The sequence below is a fragment of the Erpetoichthys calabaricus genome, chromosome 5 (assembly GCF_900747795.2).
Source record: "Erpetoichthys calabaricus chromosome 5, fErpCal1.3, whole genome shotgun sequence".
Taxonomy (NCBI): domain Eukaryota; kingdom Metazoa; phylum Chordata; class Cladistia; order Polypteriformes; family Polypteridae; genus Erpetoichthys; species Erpetoichthys calabaricus.
In genome coordinates, this window is record NC_041398.2 from 25,135,718 (window position 1) to 25,150,130 (window position 14,413).

The 14,413-nt window shown below is 41.4% G+C and overlaps 1 protein-coding gene across 10 annotated transcripts in view; it reads right to left on the reverse strand.

The window, feature by feature from the left end:
• LOC114651551 (low affinity immunoglobulin epsilon Fc receptor-like) overlaps positions 1–14,413 on the reverse strand; it is a 139,167-nt gene that overhangs the window by 88,961 nt on the left and 35,793 nt on the right. The window contains exons 8-9 of one of the 10 annotated variants that reach the window (XM_028801352.2): positions 9,832–9,956; positions 8,112–9,175 (exon numbers count right to left, since the gene is read on the reverse strand). The exons of 8 other annotated variants lie outside the window; for them this stretch is intronic. In XM_028801352.2, the coding sequence (XP_028657185.2) occupies positions 9,019–9,175; positions 9,832–9,956 (282 nt within the window). In that variant the 3' untranslated portion in view covers positions 8,112–9,018. Of the gene's footprint in view, positions 1–8,111; positions 9,176–9,831; positions 9,957–14,413 lie in introns of those variants that run through there. One more of the 10 variants, XM_051927588.1, reaches the window with a different exon arrangement.

Below are 14,413 nucleotides of genomic sequence, written 5' to 3' on the forward strand. Positions count from 1 at the left end.
CAAATCAGAATTGGCTGATCATAAGAGTGCTGTCCTACAGTGGTCAGTGCTATGGCCATTCCTATTTTTAATATATAAAAATGATTTGGATAGGAATATAAGTAACAAGCTGGTTAAGTCTACAAATGATGCTAAGATAGGTGGATTAGCAGATAATATGAAAACAGCATTCAGGCTTGGGCAAATTTGTGGCAGATTAAATTTAATGTAAGTCAACGTAAAATATTACACGTAGGAAGTAAAAATATTAGGTTTGAATATGCAATGGGATGTTTGAAAATCGAAAGTATACCTTATGAGAAGGATTTAGGAGTCATAATGAATGCGACACTATCAACTGCCAGACAGCATTCAGAAGCCATTAAGAAGGCTAACAGAAAGTTAGGTTATATAGCATAATGTGTAGAGTACAAGCCCAAAGAGGTTATGCTTAAGCTTTATCAGGCACTGGTGATGGTGAGGCTTCATCTGAAGTACTGTGTTCAATTTTGGTCTACAGGCTACAAAAAGGAAACACCAGTACTGGAAAAAGTCCAGAGAAAAGCGACTTGGCTGATTCCATTGCTACAGAGGATGAGTTATGAGGAAATATTTAATGAACTGAGCCTTTTCAGTTTATGCAAAAGAATATGAAGTGTTTCAAATTATGAAGGAAATGATTACAGTGGATTGAGACTGTTATGTTAAAATGAGTTCATCAAGAGCATGGGGATGCAGTTACAAAATTGTTAAGGGTAAATTTCACACGAACATTATGAAGATTTTCTTTACACAGAGAACCACAGGCATATGGAATTAGTCACCAAGTAGCGTAGTAGACAGTAGCACTTTAGGGACTTTGAAAACCAGACTTGATGTTTTCTCAGAAAGAATTAAGTGGATAGGAATGGCGAATATTAGATTGTTCTAATATTCTAATCTGTTAAAATGGTGATGTTTGCACATCAGTTCTCATCATTTCAAAACGTTTTATTCATACTTGCATTGAATGATAAAATGTGATAGAATTTTTGGTAATGTCAACACTTTTGAACACATCAGGTTGCTTCACTGGTTGGTCATCTATGAATTTGGTTTATTACGTTTTATATGATCTTGTTTTGAAGGTAAATTTAATTGAAATAAAAACATGAATCAAGACCAAGTACTCTAAGTACTTGTGATACATTTCTTTGCTGATGATTCCCTGTGTAATTGTCCATGTCTATCAGTTTGTACATTTTGGCATTATGTTGCTATTTTCCTTTTAAAAAGTTTCCTTCCATCCTTCATTTCTATTCTTGGCCACGTTTTACTTCTAAATAAAAGAAAATCATAAGAATGTTACCTAACCCCTCCTTATAAACATAAAGGAAAAATAATTTAGTCTTAAAAATAAAGTAACACTGAAGGTGAGCAATGTATACTTCATCCTATTCTACTAGGTGCTTTAGAAGGCAGAGGGCAAAGACAACGTAAGCTGTACAGTCTCCAAACATGAGACTCAGTTTCACAAATAAAGTGGTTACTGACATTACAGCACTGACATTTTAAAATGTGTTTAAAAATATTTGGATAAAATATATCATATATAATGGATGTCCAAAGCTATAAAAACAACAGATTACAAACTTGGGGAGTGAGGTAGATTGGAGGAGCTGTGATCTGTACACATAACGATAATGACCTTACAATGATATAAACCCATAATAATTTTGTTATGCTTCTTACACCTACATATTTATTGGTGTTTTTGTTGTTCTTGATCACTTATATAGCATGTAACTTGTATCACACCACTTCATTACTACTCCTTCAGATGTCATCACTTTAATTGCAAACAAATGTACTTTATAAAAATGTTGTGTATATTTATGTTAATTAGCATTCTGCCTCTTTTTGATTGAAACAGGACGATTGTTAAGAATGCGACAATTAGGGGTGCCCCAAAGTCACAAACACCTGACACAGCTTGACCAAACACAGTCCCACGTTCAAAAAGATGGTGTTTTTTTATTAACAGTACCTTGACAGGGGGTCAATGGCCAAAATAACACAACCAACAATTCTAAAAGTTCCTGTCCTTACATTTCTCCTTTTGACCTCTGCCTCTGGACTCTGACTCTTTTCTGTAAGGCAGAGTGCCAGCTTTTTTATATAAGACCTTGGAGTAGTTCTGGTGCCAGGGCAAAGACCATAGGGAGCAGTTCCGGGTCAGGTAGATGTTCCCCAAAGTAGAGAAACCCTTTTTTGGCAGCTCCCCTCTGATAGCATCCAGTGACTACAACAGGGTTACCCTTCCAGACCACAGGTTCCGATGAAACCCTGGGGGTGCCCAAACTGTGACCATACCAGAGTAACACTGCCACTTCCTGTTATATGGAATAATCTGTCCCAGTCCATTCATTATGGCCCAAGTGCCCCGACTAGGATGGAAAGCACTAGCTATTCTGGTTAGGCAGTTTCTCCCATTACATTGTCCATCTGTTATACTATGTATTATTAATGTTAATGTCACTGTTCTCTGTGCCCACTGTTATGGACTCATTCATACAGACAGGGGGCTCAGCAGCAGAATTTAGAATTGCTGAGCCAAGCACAGGACTAGAGGGGCCACAGACAGCTGGAGAATTGGATAGTCAGCCTAAAGACAGACTAGTATATTTTTGTCTTATGTCAGTACACCATCTTCTTTCCTTGTAGGAAAAATGAAAACTGTATGTAGGCATTGTGCTATTCCTGTATTTTTTTAAGGTGGCGCTGGAATCCTTCATGTCCTTGTTTGGATCGGAGCCAAGAGCCTGCACATGGAGCAACCCAATATAAGAATGGACACCTACGGCCAACACTTTGAAGCTTCCGGGCGGAAGAGTATGTCTTCCGTCCGAGGCCGGGCAGAAGATTATTTCTGCTGTCCGGCTAAAATCCTTTCAGCGTGGCAACGATAGATGGCAGGCCGTTATAGGTTGGGCGACCCACAGACCCGATATGTCCACCATAAGCTTCCTGTTTGTAATGCCACGTTAAACCGTCAATAAAGAGCTAGAATTATATTAACTTGTCGTGTAAGCTTGTAACCGCCACTGCATGCTGGGTGGGGTATTACCTTTTTAATTTATAATTCAGGTTAATTAAAATGCCGCAATATAAAAGAACACATTTCCAGAGAGCTAATGCCATCCATTATAGCCTCCAAATTGGTTAAGTCAACCAGCCCATCCACTTATAAAACCTTGTGGTAAGAGGTCCGTGCGAAGCAATGTTTTAAATAAATAAGCGGGTCCTGGGGCGTGTAGGCTCTGAACGGATGTTTGTGTGCATATGCTTGTTCTGCTCCAGGGTTGATCAGGCTGCTTGGCTGATCACACATTCACATGCAAATACAAGCAGATCAGTCAGGTGCCTCATTCACATCTCAGAGTCAGTGGAGTACAGCACCTGCACCCCATCAGACAATATTAAAGGAGCCTGCACAATAGAAAGGAAAAAAACAAAGAGAATCGGATCAAAACAAAAACAAAACAGAGAGCACAGAAAACGACAGATTGGAGGTTAAGGAAGGATAAAGCGGTAGGACTGGGAGAGCCCATGTTATGAAGAGTTGATGCAGGTAGTCGGGAGTATGCCCCAGGGAAGCGAGCGGCAGGCCTGTACTAGAGTGCAGGTTTGGAGAAGGGGCGCTTCTTAAAACGAAACAGAGAAATGGGAGTCACCCTGTTGACACCGACGGACTGGCTAAGGGAGACGTGAGTGGGGTTTGGCAGGGAGTCCAACAGACACCAACAGACTTGCAGTAGAACTCTGAACCTAGGATAAGTTGATGACTGCATCTGTTTGCGGGTGTATCCTCATGGTTGGGATAAGCTGAGGAGACACCAGATTTTAAGAAGATGCATTGGGTCTTGTCCCTGTTTTAACACTAGAATTACCAACGCCTACAAAAAAAACTTGTAATTCCGGCCCACCTAAAATCCCTTTGCACTTTTCCTTCAGCATCTTTTGTCTTTCAAATGTGTCGATCAACACAAGTGGCAAGCAGCCTGCTTTCACATCCCCCCACAGCCACAGAAAGGGTTAAAACCTCTTCCAGCTCAAGCCTTGATTATCTGGGAGTGAGATACCTTCAAGCTGTATAGGGCAAATAATATATTGTTATTTGGAACACATCCATTTCATGTGTGTTCAGTGTCTACAACAATCTATATAAACACATTGCTAAAACAGAAACGTTTTTCATGTTTCTCTGGTGCTGTGTTGGCATCATGCACCAGAAGGCGTAAGCTTATTCAGTGCGAACAGGAACACACAGGTTGCCAGTTTCTGTGTTCTACAACAGGCTGGTGGCGATCAACACACATGTACTGTGCAAAGCATGCATGGGGTCCACTGAGAAAAGAAGGGTGTTCTTGGCTCACCTTGCAGAGGAACTTCATCGTTGCTTCTTACAAGAAAAGGTGATGGAAAAAGAAAAATAGGATGCGACATCGACAAGCTTCTGTTCTCAAGATCGCTTCTTCCAATAGCAAAGCAAACTGAGTCAGTGTCAGATGCCCCTTCAGTGTAATAGGAACCACAGCATAGAGAGAAGTCTGTACATTGCAACACGTACACATGTCGTAAATGAAGGAAGGACCGTCCTTGGGTGTGTGGGGACTGTTAACATTTGAATTTGATGATTGTAGGGTGGCGCGGTGGGTTGCGCTGCTGCCTCGCAGTTGGGGGACCTGGGTTCGCTTCCCGGGTCCTCCCTGCGTGAAGTTTGCATGTTCTCACCATGTCTGCGTGGGTTTCCTCTGGGCGCTCCACTTTCCTCCCACAGTCCAAAGACATGCAGGTTAGGTGGATTGGTGATTCTAAATTGGCCCGTGTTTGTGTGTGTCCTGTGGTGGGTTGGCACCCTGCCCAGGATTGATTCCTGCCTTGTGCCCTGTGTTGGCTGGGATTGGCTCCAGCAGACCCCTGTGTTCAGATTCAGTGGGTTGGATAATGGATGGATGGATGATTGTATATAGCACAGAACTGACCTCTCTGTATTATTCTTTCCTCTGCATGTCCTGGAGTTCAAAAGAAACACCACCATGCACAAAAATATGTAGACTGGGCAAGATCGGGGGGAAAAAAACGCGGTCACTGATTACAACTTTTCTTGAGAAAACCCATATAAACATAATGAGAACATGCAAAATTAATGTGGGGTCAAATATACATGTCAGTTAAATTCTGGGAGACGGCAATGTTACTCCATGTGCCTTAATGAAGAATGTGTATGTTTGAAAAAAAACATTTCAATTGTTGCAAAAAAATGGTTTTCAGAAACAAATGCACCATGGATTCTATCATGCTATGAGGAAATAGTTTCGGCAGCTAATTTTCCATATGGGTTGGGTGAAAACACCAGTAAGGTGAGTCTAACTGAACCACAATGTCAATGTGTCTAATGTGTTAACGTAATTTTAATAAAGTATCTGCCACATATTGTCCTCAATCATTTACGTAGCATGCTGAACCACACAGTGATTTTATTGTTTGCTATTTTCCCATCATTCATATATTAGATATTGTGCAGCTTGGAGAAACATTTGTAGAACTTAGGCATCTGAAATGTGGCCAGCCAGGAAGAGCTGTGTTTGCGCAACCTGATGGTGTAATTTCTGCCATGACTTTGTGGGAGCTCAGGCCTGTCCACTTTAGGGTTTAGGGAGTTATGAACATCTCAAAGACTGCGTAGGGCCAAGCGTCAAAATTTGAGCAATAATTGATTTCCAGCTTGTGCAGTATCCATCCATCCATCCATTTTCCAACCCGCTGAATCCAAACCCAGGGTCACGGGGGTCTGCTGGAGCCAATCCCAGCCAACACAGGGCACAAACCAATCCCAGGCAGGGTGCCAACCCACTGCAGGACACACACACACACACCAAGCACACACTAGGGCCAATTTAGAATCGCCAATCCACCTAACCTGCATGTCTTTGGACCGTGGGAGGAAACCGGAGCACCCGGAGGAAATCCACGCAGACACAGGGAGAACATGCAAACTCCACACAGGGAGGACCTGGGAAGCGAACCCAGGTCCCCAGATCTCCCAACTGCGAGGCAGCAGCGCTACCCACTGCGCCACCGTGTGCAGTATTCAGATAAAAATTACAAAGAGAAGAAGTTCTTGTTTGTTTAACTTTAGCTAGATGGATTAAGAAGATTTATTTTTGCTTTCCATATTGTAGTCAGAAAGCAGAAGAGTAGTAACAAAGAACACCCTCTGTATTACCAGATAAAGCAAAAATATGTTCTTTGATGGTGTTCATTGTATTTCAGTGTGCTGAAGGGGACAGAGATGATTACATAAGGCATCAGATGTAACTGGTTGCTACAACTGGAAACAAAAAGCTTTTTATATTAATTTTTATATTAATCTTTTTGTGAAATGTCCTTGCAAGTTGTAGAAGGTATTTCTTTGAAATCAATCTAATTGTAATATTTTCCCCTAATTTTACTGTGTAGCAAAAAAAAAAAAAAGCTGTATTAATGGTCAGTGTGCAATTCATTGCAGACTTCACAGTCCCTAGCTACAGATCACAACTCTTCTTAAGGAATTCTCGAGCATTCCTAAGCCTTCAGCATTTTCTGGGTCTTCAACAGGGTCTCCACCCAGTGGGACATGCCTGAAGAAGCTCTATCAAGGGATGCCTGGAGGGCAACCTTACAACATGCCTAAACTACCTCAAGTGGTCAAGTGAACTCTGAGGCTCTCCCAAATCCCTGAGGTTCCCTATCCTGTCCATGAAATCCACAAATAGGAGTAGTGATAAAACAGAGTCTTGATGGAGGCCAACACCCACATTGAACAGATTTGACTTAACACTAAGTACGATTTGGACACAGTTCTCACTGCATTTATATATGGAATGAACAGAATGCAAGAGCTCCCCAGTTTCTCAATATTCCTGCAGCACCTCACACAACAAGACAGGATTGGAATGGCAAGATTTATTGGGCTGAATGGCCTGCTCATGTCTAAATTTTCTAATGTTCTAACACATGCCAAGGAACACGGTCATATGATTTTTCCAAGTCTAAAAAAAGCACAAGGTTATCACACTTCCACGCACCCTAAAGCAACTACTCCAGACAGAACAGCTGGTCTAACATGCCATTGCCAGCATGGAATCCACATTGTTCCTTCTGTGTATTTGGCACAATCATCAGATGAAATCTTCTCTTTAGCACTGTTGTATATGCCTGATGTGAGGGGCTAAGAAATGTGATCCCTCTGTACTTGGAACACACCCTCTGGTCAGTCTTCTTAAACAGACCAGTCGTTCCAAGGGTGCCTTACCAAACTTTTATGAGTCATTGAATAGACATGTTAACCATGCTAACTCTGCCATGTCCAGGGCTTTCAACATCTACGGTCAGCTTTAAATCCAACCCAGCAGCTTTTTCACCATGGAGACCTTGGACCACCATAGTGAATTCAGCAACAGTGATGGGATGCCGCCTTTGGCCATGTCCAATGCTGCCTCCTGGTAGGACAGCATGTCTACTAAGTCGTGGAGTTCTATCCAGCATTCCTTCCATGACTCCACAATTTCCCCAGAAGAGGTCAGCACCTTGCCATCCCTGCTTAACACAGTCTGGGCAAGGACACCCCTTTCCCTTCTGAGGATTTGTACAGTTGCCAAAGCAGTCTCAAGGCCATCTGACAGTCTTTCACAGTGGCTTCCTCAAGCCTTTGCTTCCACTACCACTTTTTTAGCAGCCCTTTTAGCCTGTCAGTACATCTCAACCAAGTCAGGAGATCCCACAGAGAGAATTTCCCTGAAGTCCACCTTCTTTAGTCTAACAACAAGAAATTTTGAGTTTACTAAAAAAAAATTCATTTTCGTGGGTTATGCAGGTGGTAATATTATTTTCTTTCATTATTACATACTTCAGTACAAGGCTCTCATATTCACAAGTCAGGTCACCAGCATATCACAAGTCCTTGATATTCCACACTGCACAGTGATAGTTTATGAGTGGCCTTTGTTAAAATCTTATTACATGATATTATGTGATAAACAGAAGCATTAAAGGCAGTACCCAATCTAAAGTATTACAAACATTATGTTTATTAAATACCTTATTGGTAAAAATATAGAATTGTAAAAAATGTGAATATAAAGTGAATAGATTGTAGTAATTTTAAAATGCTAAGATCAATTTAATCCATGTTGTCGTTTTGCCAGAAATCTCCATGTAGCTTTTGCCCCTCACACACACAGCCTTCATGACAATGTCATCAGTCTACTCACAAAGAAAAGCTTTTTCTACAAATGCCCTGTGCGTTTAATGGCTCCTTGCATGCACTCTGAATCATTTTATTACTACTTACATTCGTTTTTGTGGTTATTTATAAATTTTTATTGCTATTCTATCAATGCCATTTTCTGTTCTGCTTTCTGAACCATCAAATTATAGTATAATTTCCTAAGATGACATCCTAGCTTTGGGTTAAAGACATTTTTACTTTGTTTTCCTGTAAGTCAGGGAAAGGCCATTAGACTAGAGATAATATTTTTTGATTTATGATTTTTGAATTGCAGTTTTGTTTTTGATTTAAATTTTATTTTCTCTTCTCCTGCTACTTCAAATTTTTGGTCCTTTTCTGGATGCTTACCTCCATCATATGTCCATAACAATGTTCTGACCTCCATTAACATTTTATGCCGCCTATGAGGATACATTTGATTACACAGTCCTGAGAATTATTGTCTAAAATGAATTTTACCTTTCAACATGCATTTTTCTTCACATATCATTGAAATATCAAGTATGTTAAAAGTGTCATTCAATAGACTCAAGGAAATGAGATAAGGGTGACTTTGTGACCAGGTGACAATGACAGCAGGTGCACTTTATTAAATATCTCAGTGACCTGGGTGTGAACTCAGAGAAACTGCAAAATGAATCAGCGCCTCTGAGTGAATGGTCTCTTTTATGGCCAATCTAGAGTTTCCCAGTGATGCTATAGATTCTGTGTGATTTATCACTTAAAGGTCACAGTGCAATTCCTTCTGCTGCTCTTTCACAGATAACGTTGTTTTTCTGTGAACAGGCGGCATCATACCAGCCACCAGTCTGTATTTGCACACAGTCTTCTTGATTTTCCCAGTTATCTGGCTCCATCGATCCATCCCAATTCACACCCCAGAAGCTGAAAGAAAAGACAAGCCATCAGAACTTCTGTTGACTACCAAATCTACCAAATACACATCCAAAATGAACTTTAAATAAACTGAAATTTTTTTTTTTTTTTGAGGGCACAAAGGAATCATGAAGGTAAATAAGGAAAGTAAACCAGAAAGAATGTGGGAGTTTTATGAGTAGATAATAAGAAAGCAGAAAAAGATGAGGAAAAAGAATCAAAGAACTGAAAAGAACAAAATTCATAGCAAGGAGAAAAAGGTAAGAGAATTAGAAGGAGCAAAAGTGAAAACATTGCAAAGTGTGGCAATTAAGACATGTGATCTACAAGTGACCCAAAGCAAAAGCAAACAGCCATATTCTTCTGTTTCGCAGTCCTTAAAAAGACACAACCAGAACATTGGATTTGGAAAATAAGAACAGCACTCGGTTGAGTCCACGGTTTCCTCTCACCTTCACTTTCTCTCTGTTTTTTTCCATTGATTATTAAATTTGAGCCAGATGTCTGCTTAAATAGAATGAAGTTACAGTAGCTGTTTTTTACTTCAGTTTTTTGTGCTGTTTTTATTGTGGCCACAATTTAACTGAATGCTATTTGATTTGTCCCACCGTGGGGACTGCATCTCTAAAACTTACACATACAGAGGGTTTGCTTTATGCCTGTACCTTTTGCTTGGGTCCAGACGTTTGTTGTCCACCCAGACAAATTGACCTTCAGTAACGTAGTCGTTCAGTCCAATCCAGTAGGGCTTCTTCAGTCTTTGTTTACTCAACTCATTTAATAAAAATGTCTAAAAAAAGAATATGTTTGAATAAGCAGACCTTGCGGAACAAAATTACACATACAGAAAAGATGGTCTGGATTTATTTTTATTGTCATTTCATGTAAGTTTCATGGAAGCCAAGTAACACTTTTCATATATTCCTATGGGTAATTTGTAACATTGCTATTTCCAAACGAAGGGACTTGACAGGCGTTTCTGTTTAAATTCTTTAATTTAGCGCTATCACTTTCCACGATGACATGTCCATCTTATCTCATGCTCACCCATCTTGGTCTTTTATTTGGCATCAGCGTCTTCTTTAATGAGCTCACTTCTCTCATGATGTGTGTGAATTAATTTCTGCACTACTGGGCATATAAAATAATGTTTCATCTGAGAGAATCCTGACATTTTTTCCAGCTTTTAGGCTATGCGCAGTTGTCTGTGCCGATAACACAGCATTATATTTTGATTGCCCTGTTGCTTGATTTTGTGCAGCCTTTTCAGAAAGTCTAATTAATAATAATCAGTATAAGCAAGGATTTAATATAAACAGTAATAATAAAGTCATATATTTAAAGTAGATAATAAAATTGCAATCCTGTACACCTATATATTCAAATAAATATATATAAATTGAGTTCAGTAATCAAAATCCAATTAAGTAAATGTTACTGGCCTCATGGTCTAGGGCATGTGTCAAACTCAAGGCCCGCGGGCCACATCCGGCCCGACATGTAATTATATCCGGCCTGCGAGATCATTTTATATATTATTGTTATTAATGGCCCAGTGATATGAAGCGCTGGTAACACAATAAACTACAGATCCCATAATGCAGCGCTTCAGCTGCCTTGCCAAACACTTCCCGCGTTAATCAAGTCTAGCTTATGATGCTACAAGTTATTGCGAAGCTAGCCCTCACAATGCCGAAGAGAAAAGTTGATTCTGAAAACAGAGCTTTTAAAAACCGATGGGAGGCTGAGTATATGTTTACTGACATTGCCGGTAAACCCGTGTGTCTCATTTGTGGAGCTAATGTGGCTGTAATTAAAGAATTTAATCTAAGACAGCACTATGAGACAAAACATCAGGATAACCTGAAAGACCTGAATGCAAACTAGAAGATACAGAAAGCAGAAGAGTTAAAGAAGAATCTGACACTTCAGCAGACGTTTTTTACCCGTGCAAAATCACAAAGTGAAGCTGCTGTGAAAGCAAGTTTTATCGTGGCAGAGGAGATCGCCAAATCAGCCAGGCCATTTACCAAGGGAGAATTTCTGAAGAGCTGCATGAGCAAGGTGTTTGATGTCTTATGTCCAGACAAAAAGCAGATGCTGGCAAATGTAAGCCTGAGTAGAAATACGATTGCTGATCGAGTTTGTGAGATGGCCACTGATATAAGAACACAGTTGAGTGAAAGAAGCAAAGACTTTATTGCATACTCTCTTGCTGTGGATGAAAGTACTGACATGACTGATACTGCACAGCTGGCCATCTTCATCCGTGGAGTGGACTCCAATTTGCGCGTTACAGAGGAAATAATGGACATTAACTCGATGCACGGGACAACGACTGGAAAAGACATTTTTGCAAATGTATGTCAAAGTATAACCGATATGAAACTGCCCTGGGACAAACTTATTGCACTTACAACTAATGGAGCACCATCTATGTGTAGTAAAAAAAGTGAACTAGTGGGAAGGATGCGAGTAAAGATGCAGGAGGAGAACTGTACTGGTGAGTTAACGGCATATCACTGCATCATACACCAGGAAGCACTATGTGGCAAAGTCCTGAAGATGGACAATGTAATGAGCACTGTAACACAAACTGTAAACTTTATCCGAGCTAAAGGTTTAAATCACCGGCAATTTCAGTCCTTTATGTGGGAGATAGATTCAGAGTTTGCTGACATTCCTTATCATACAGAGGTGCGTTGGCTAAGTCGGGGAAAAGTTCTCAACAGAGTTTTCGAGCTCAGCAATGAAATCTGTCAGTTCATGGACAGTAAAGGAAAAGACTCCACCAATTTTAGGGATGAAAAGTGGAAATGCGAGTTGGCATTTCTGGCTCATATAACAGCTCATCTCAACGCCTGAAACCTCCAGCTCCAGGGACATGGCCACATGATCACTGACATGTATGACGCAGTGAAGGCATTTCAAGTGAAGCTGCTTTTATGGGAGACACAAATGCACCAGTGCAACTTGCCCCACTTCCCCTGTTGCCAAGTAATGTTGAACCAAGTCGGCACAACGGTGTTCCCAAATACGCACTTTGCTGATAAACTGAGCACACTACGCACTGAGTTCGCACGGCGCTTTGGTGACTTTGAAGAACAAAAAAAGAATTTTGAGTTGCTTCGAAACCCATTTGCCGTCGATGTGGAAACTGCACCTGTGCAGATTCAGATGGAGCTGATTGAGCTGCAGTGTAATGGCACACTGAAGGCAAAGTACGATACTGCAGGGCCCGCACAGTTTATTCACTCCATTCCCGCAGAAATGCTCCAGCTCCATCTACATGCGGCTCGAACCTTGTGCATGTTTGGTAGCACATATCTGTGTGAGAAGCTCTTCTCAGTGATGAAGACTAACAAAACAGCACACAGGAGTCGTCTCACTGATGAGCACCTGCAGTCCATCCTGAGAATCTCCACAACACAGAACCTCACACCAAACATAAACAAACTTATTGCCAAAAAAAGTTTTAAAGTTTTAAAAGTTTAGTTTTAGTGTGTTTAATAAATGTTTATCCTGTTCGGTCCGCGACCTAAAGTGTGTTTTGGATTTGACACCCCTGGTCTAGGGGAACCTGGGCCAGGTACAAGCCACTGTTGCTACAGGGTGTAGCCACAGCGATATGGTGAAAAGCATGAAAGAAACAGGCAGCAGTCCCAAGTCTCAGAACATACTTCTCTGTTCTCCTTCTTTTTTTTATTCTTCTTTTCCCAGAAATATATATATGCTTTAATTTCTGCATAGGTCAACATGGCAATCAGTGAAAACAATGGTGCAAGCCAATTTCCTCTGCATAGCAAATAGTGTAAACACATTTACTTTGAGTACTTCTTTAGAAACCATAGAAATCTTTCGGTAGTGACCGAAAGAACAAGATCACGAATACAAGCGGCTGAAATGAGTTTCCTCCACAGGGTGTCTGGGCTCTCCCTTAAAGATAGGGTGAAAAGCTCAGTCATCCGGGAGGGGCTCAGAGTAGAGCCGCTGCTCCTCCGCATCGAGAGGAGTCAGATGAGGTGGCTCAGGCATCTGATCAGGATGCCTCCTGGACACCTCCCTGGTGAGGTGTTCCGGGCACGTCCAACCAGGAGGAGGCCCCGGGGAAGACCCAGGACACCCTGGAGGGACTATGTCTCCAGGCTGGCCTGGGAACGCCTCGGAATTCTCCCGGAAGAGCTAGAAGAAGTGGCCGGGGAGAGGGAAGTCTGGGCATCTCTGCTCAAGCTGCTGCCCCCGCGACCCGACTTCGGATAAGCGGAAGAGGATGGATGGATGTATGGATGGATGGATGGATTAGAAACCAATGTCCCCAGAACTCGTTAATTTTCCAACGAAGCAGACAGTTCTGTATCCCCACATTATATGTAGATGAGATACTAAATCAAAACAGTCTGACTATTCAAAGCAGGTGACTCTAGCAAGACAGGTAAATATGTATGTCCTGTAGATAGCCATCAGCAATAACCTGCAGCAGAATTTCCCAGAAATTCTGCCTTTTCTTTAAAACACTGGTTTATAGCCCATTAAACTAAGCAACACACAGAAATGTCATTTTCTTTCGAATACTGAATTCTAGCCCATTACACTCTCCCCTACTTTTTTTAAGATGTTTCCTGACATCATGCTCCAAAGGCTCGGCCTTTGGTTCAGTTTCTATTGTGTCTCACCCAATGGCCTTAGGTAATAATCAAATCCTGGGTATGCTGGATACACTATTGTGTGGCTTGGTAACAGATACATAGGATTCTGTATAACTGCATGGACACCAGTATTCCAAGGCTGGTATGATGGCTGCCCCAGTCTGTGGTATGTGAATACTTCTCTGGGTCTGACAGTGCGAGCCAATCTTCTTAAAGTGTCCCCTTCTCTGTCACTCTGGTGTTCTGTTGCTAGATCTTCTTGACCATCTGTGGGTTCCACTGCGTCATCAATGTTCCGCACCTGGGGTTCAGCAACACTGGTCTCCATTTCCAGTCCTTGTTTGCTTGATGTTCCATGCGAAGGATTTCTGTCAGGTTGTCTTGATTCTCGTGGTTCAGGGTAGAACTCCTGGGCCTTGGCTCTGATCCTGGAGCGTGACTCAGATTCTATTACCTCAGATCTGACATGTGCAGGAAAGCATGGCAAGCCACGGGGGCTATATGAGGTTTCTGCTTCCTCATTGGAGTGATCAGACGCTGAGTCTGGTGTCTCACTATTTGTTCTTGCTGGTCTTTGCATTTTCCTTTTCACTGTGTTCGA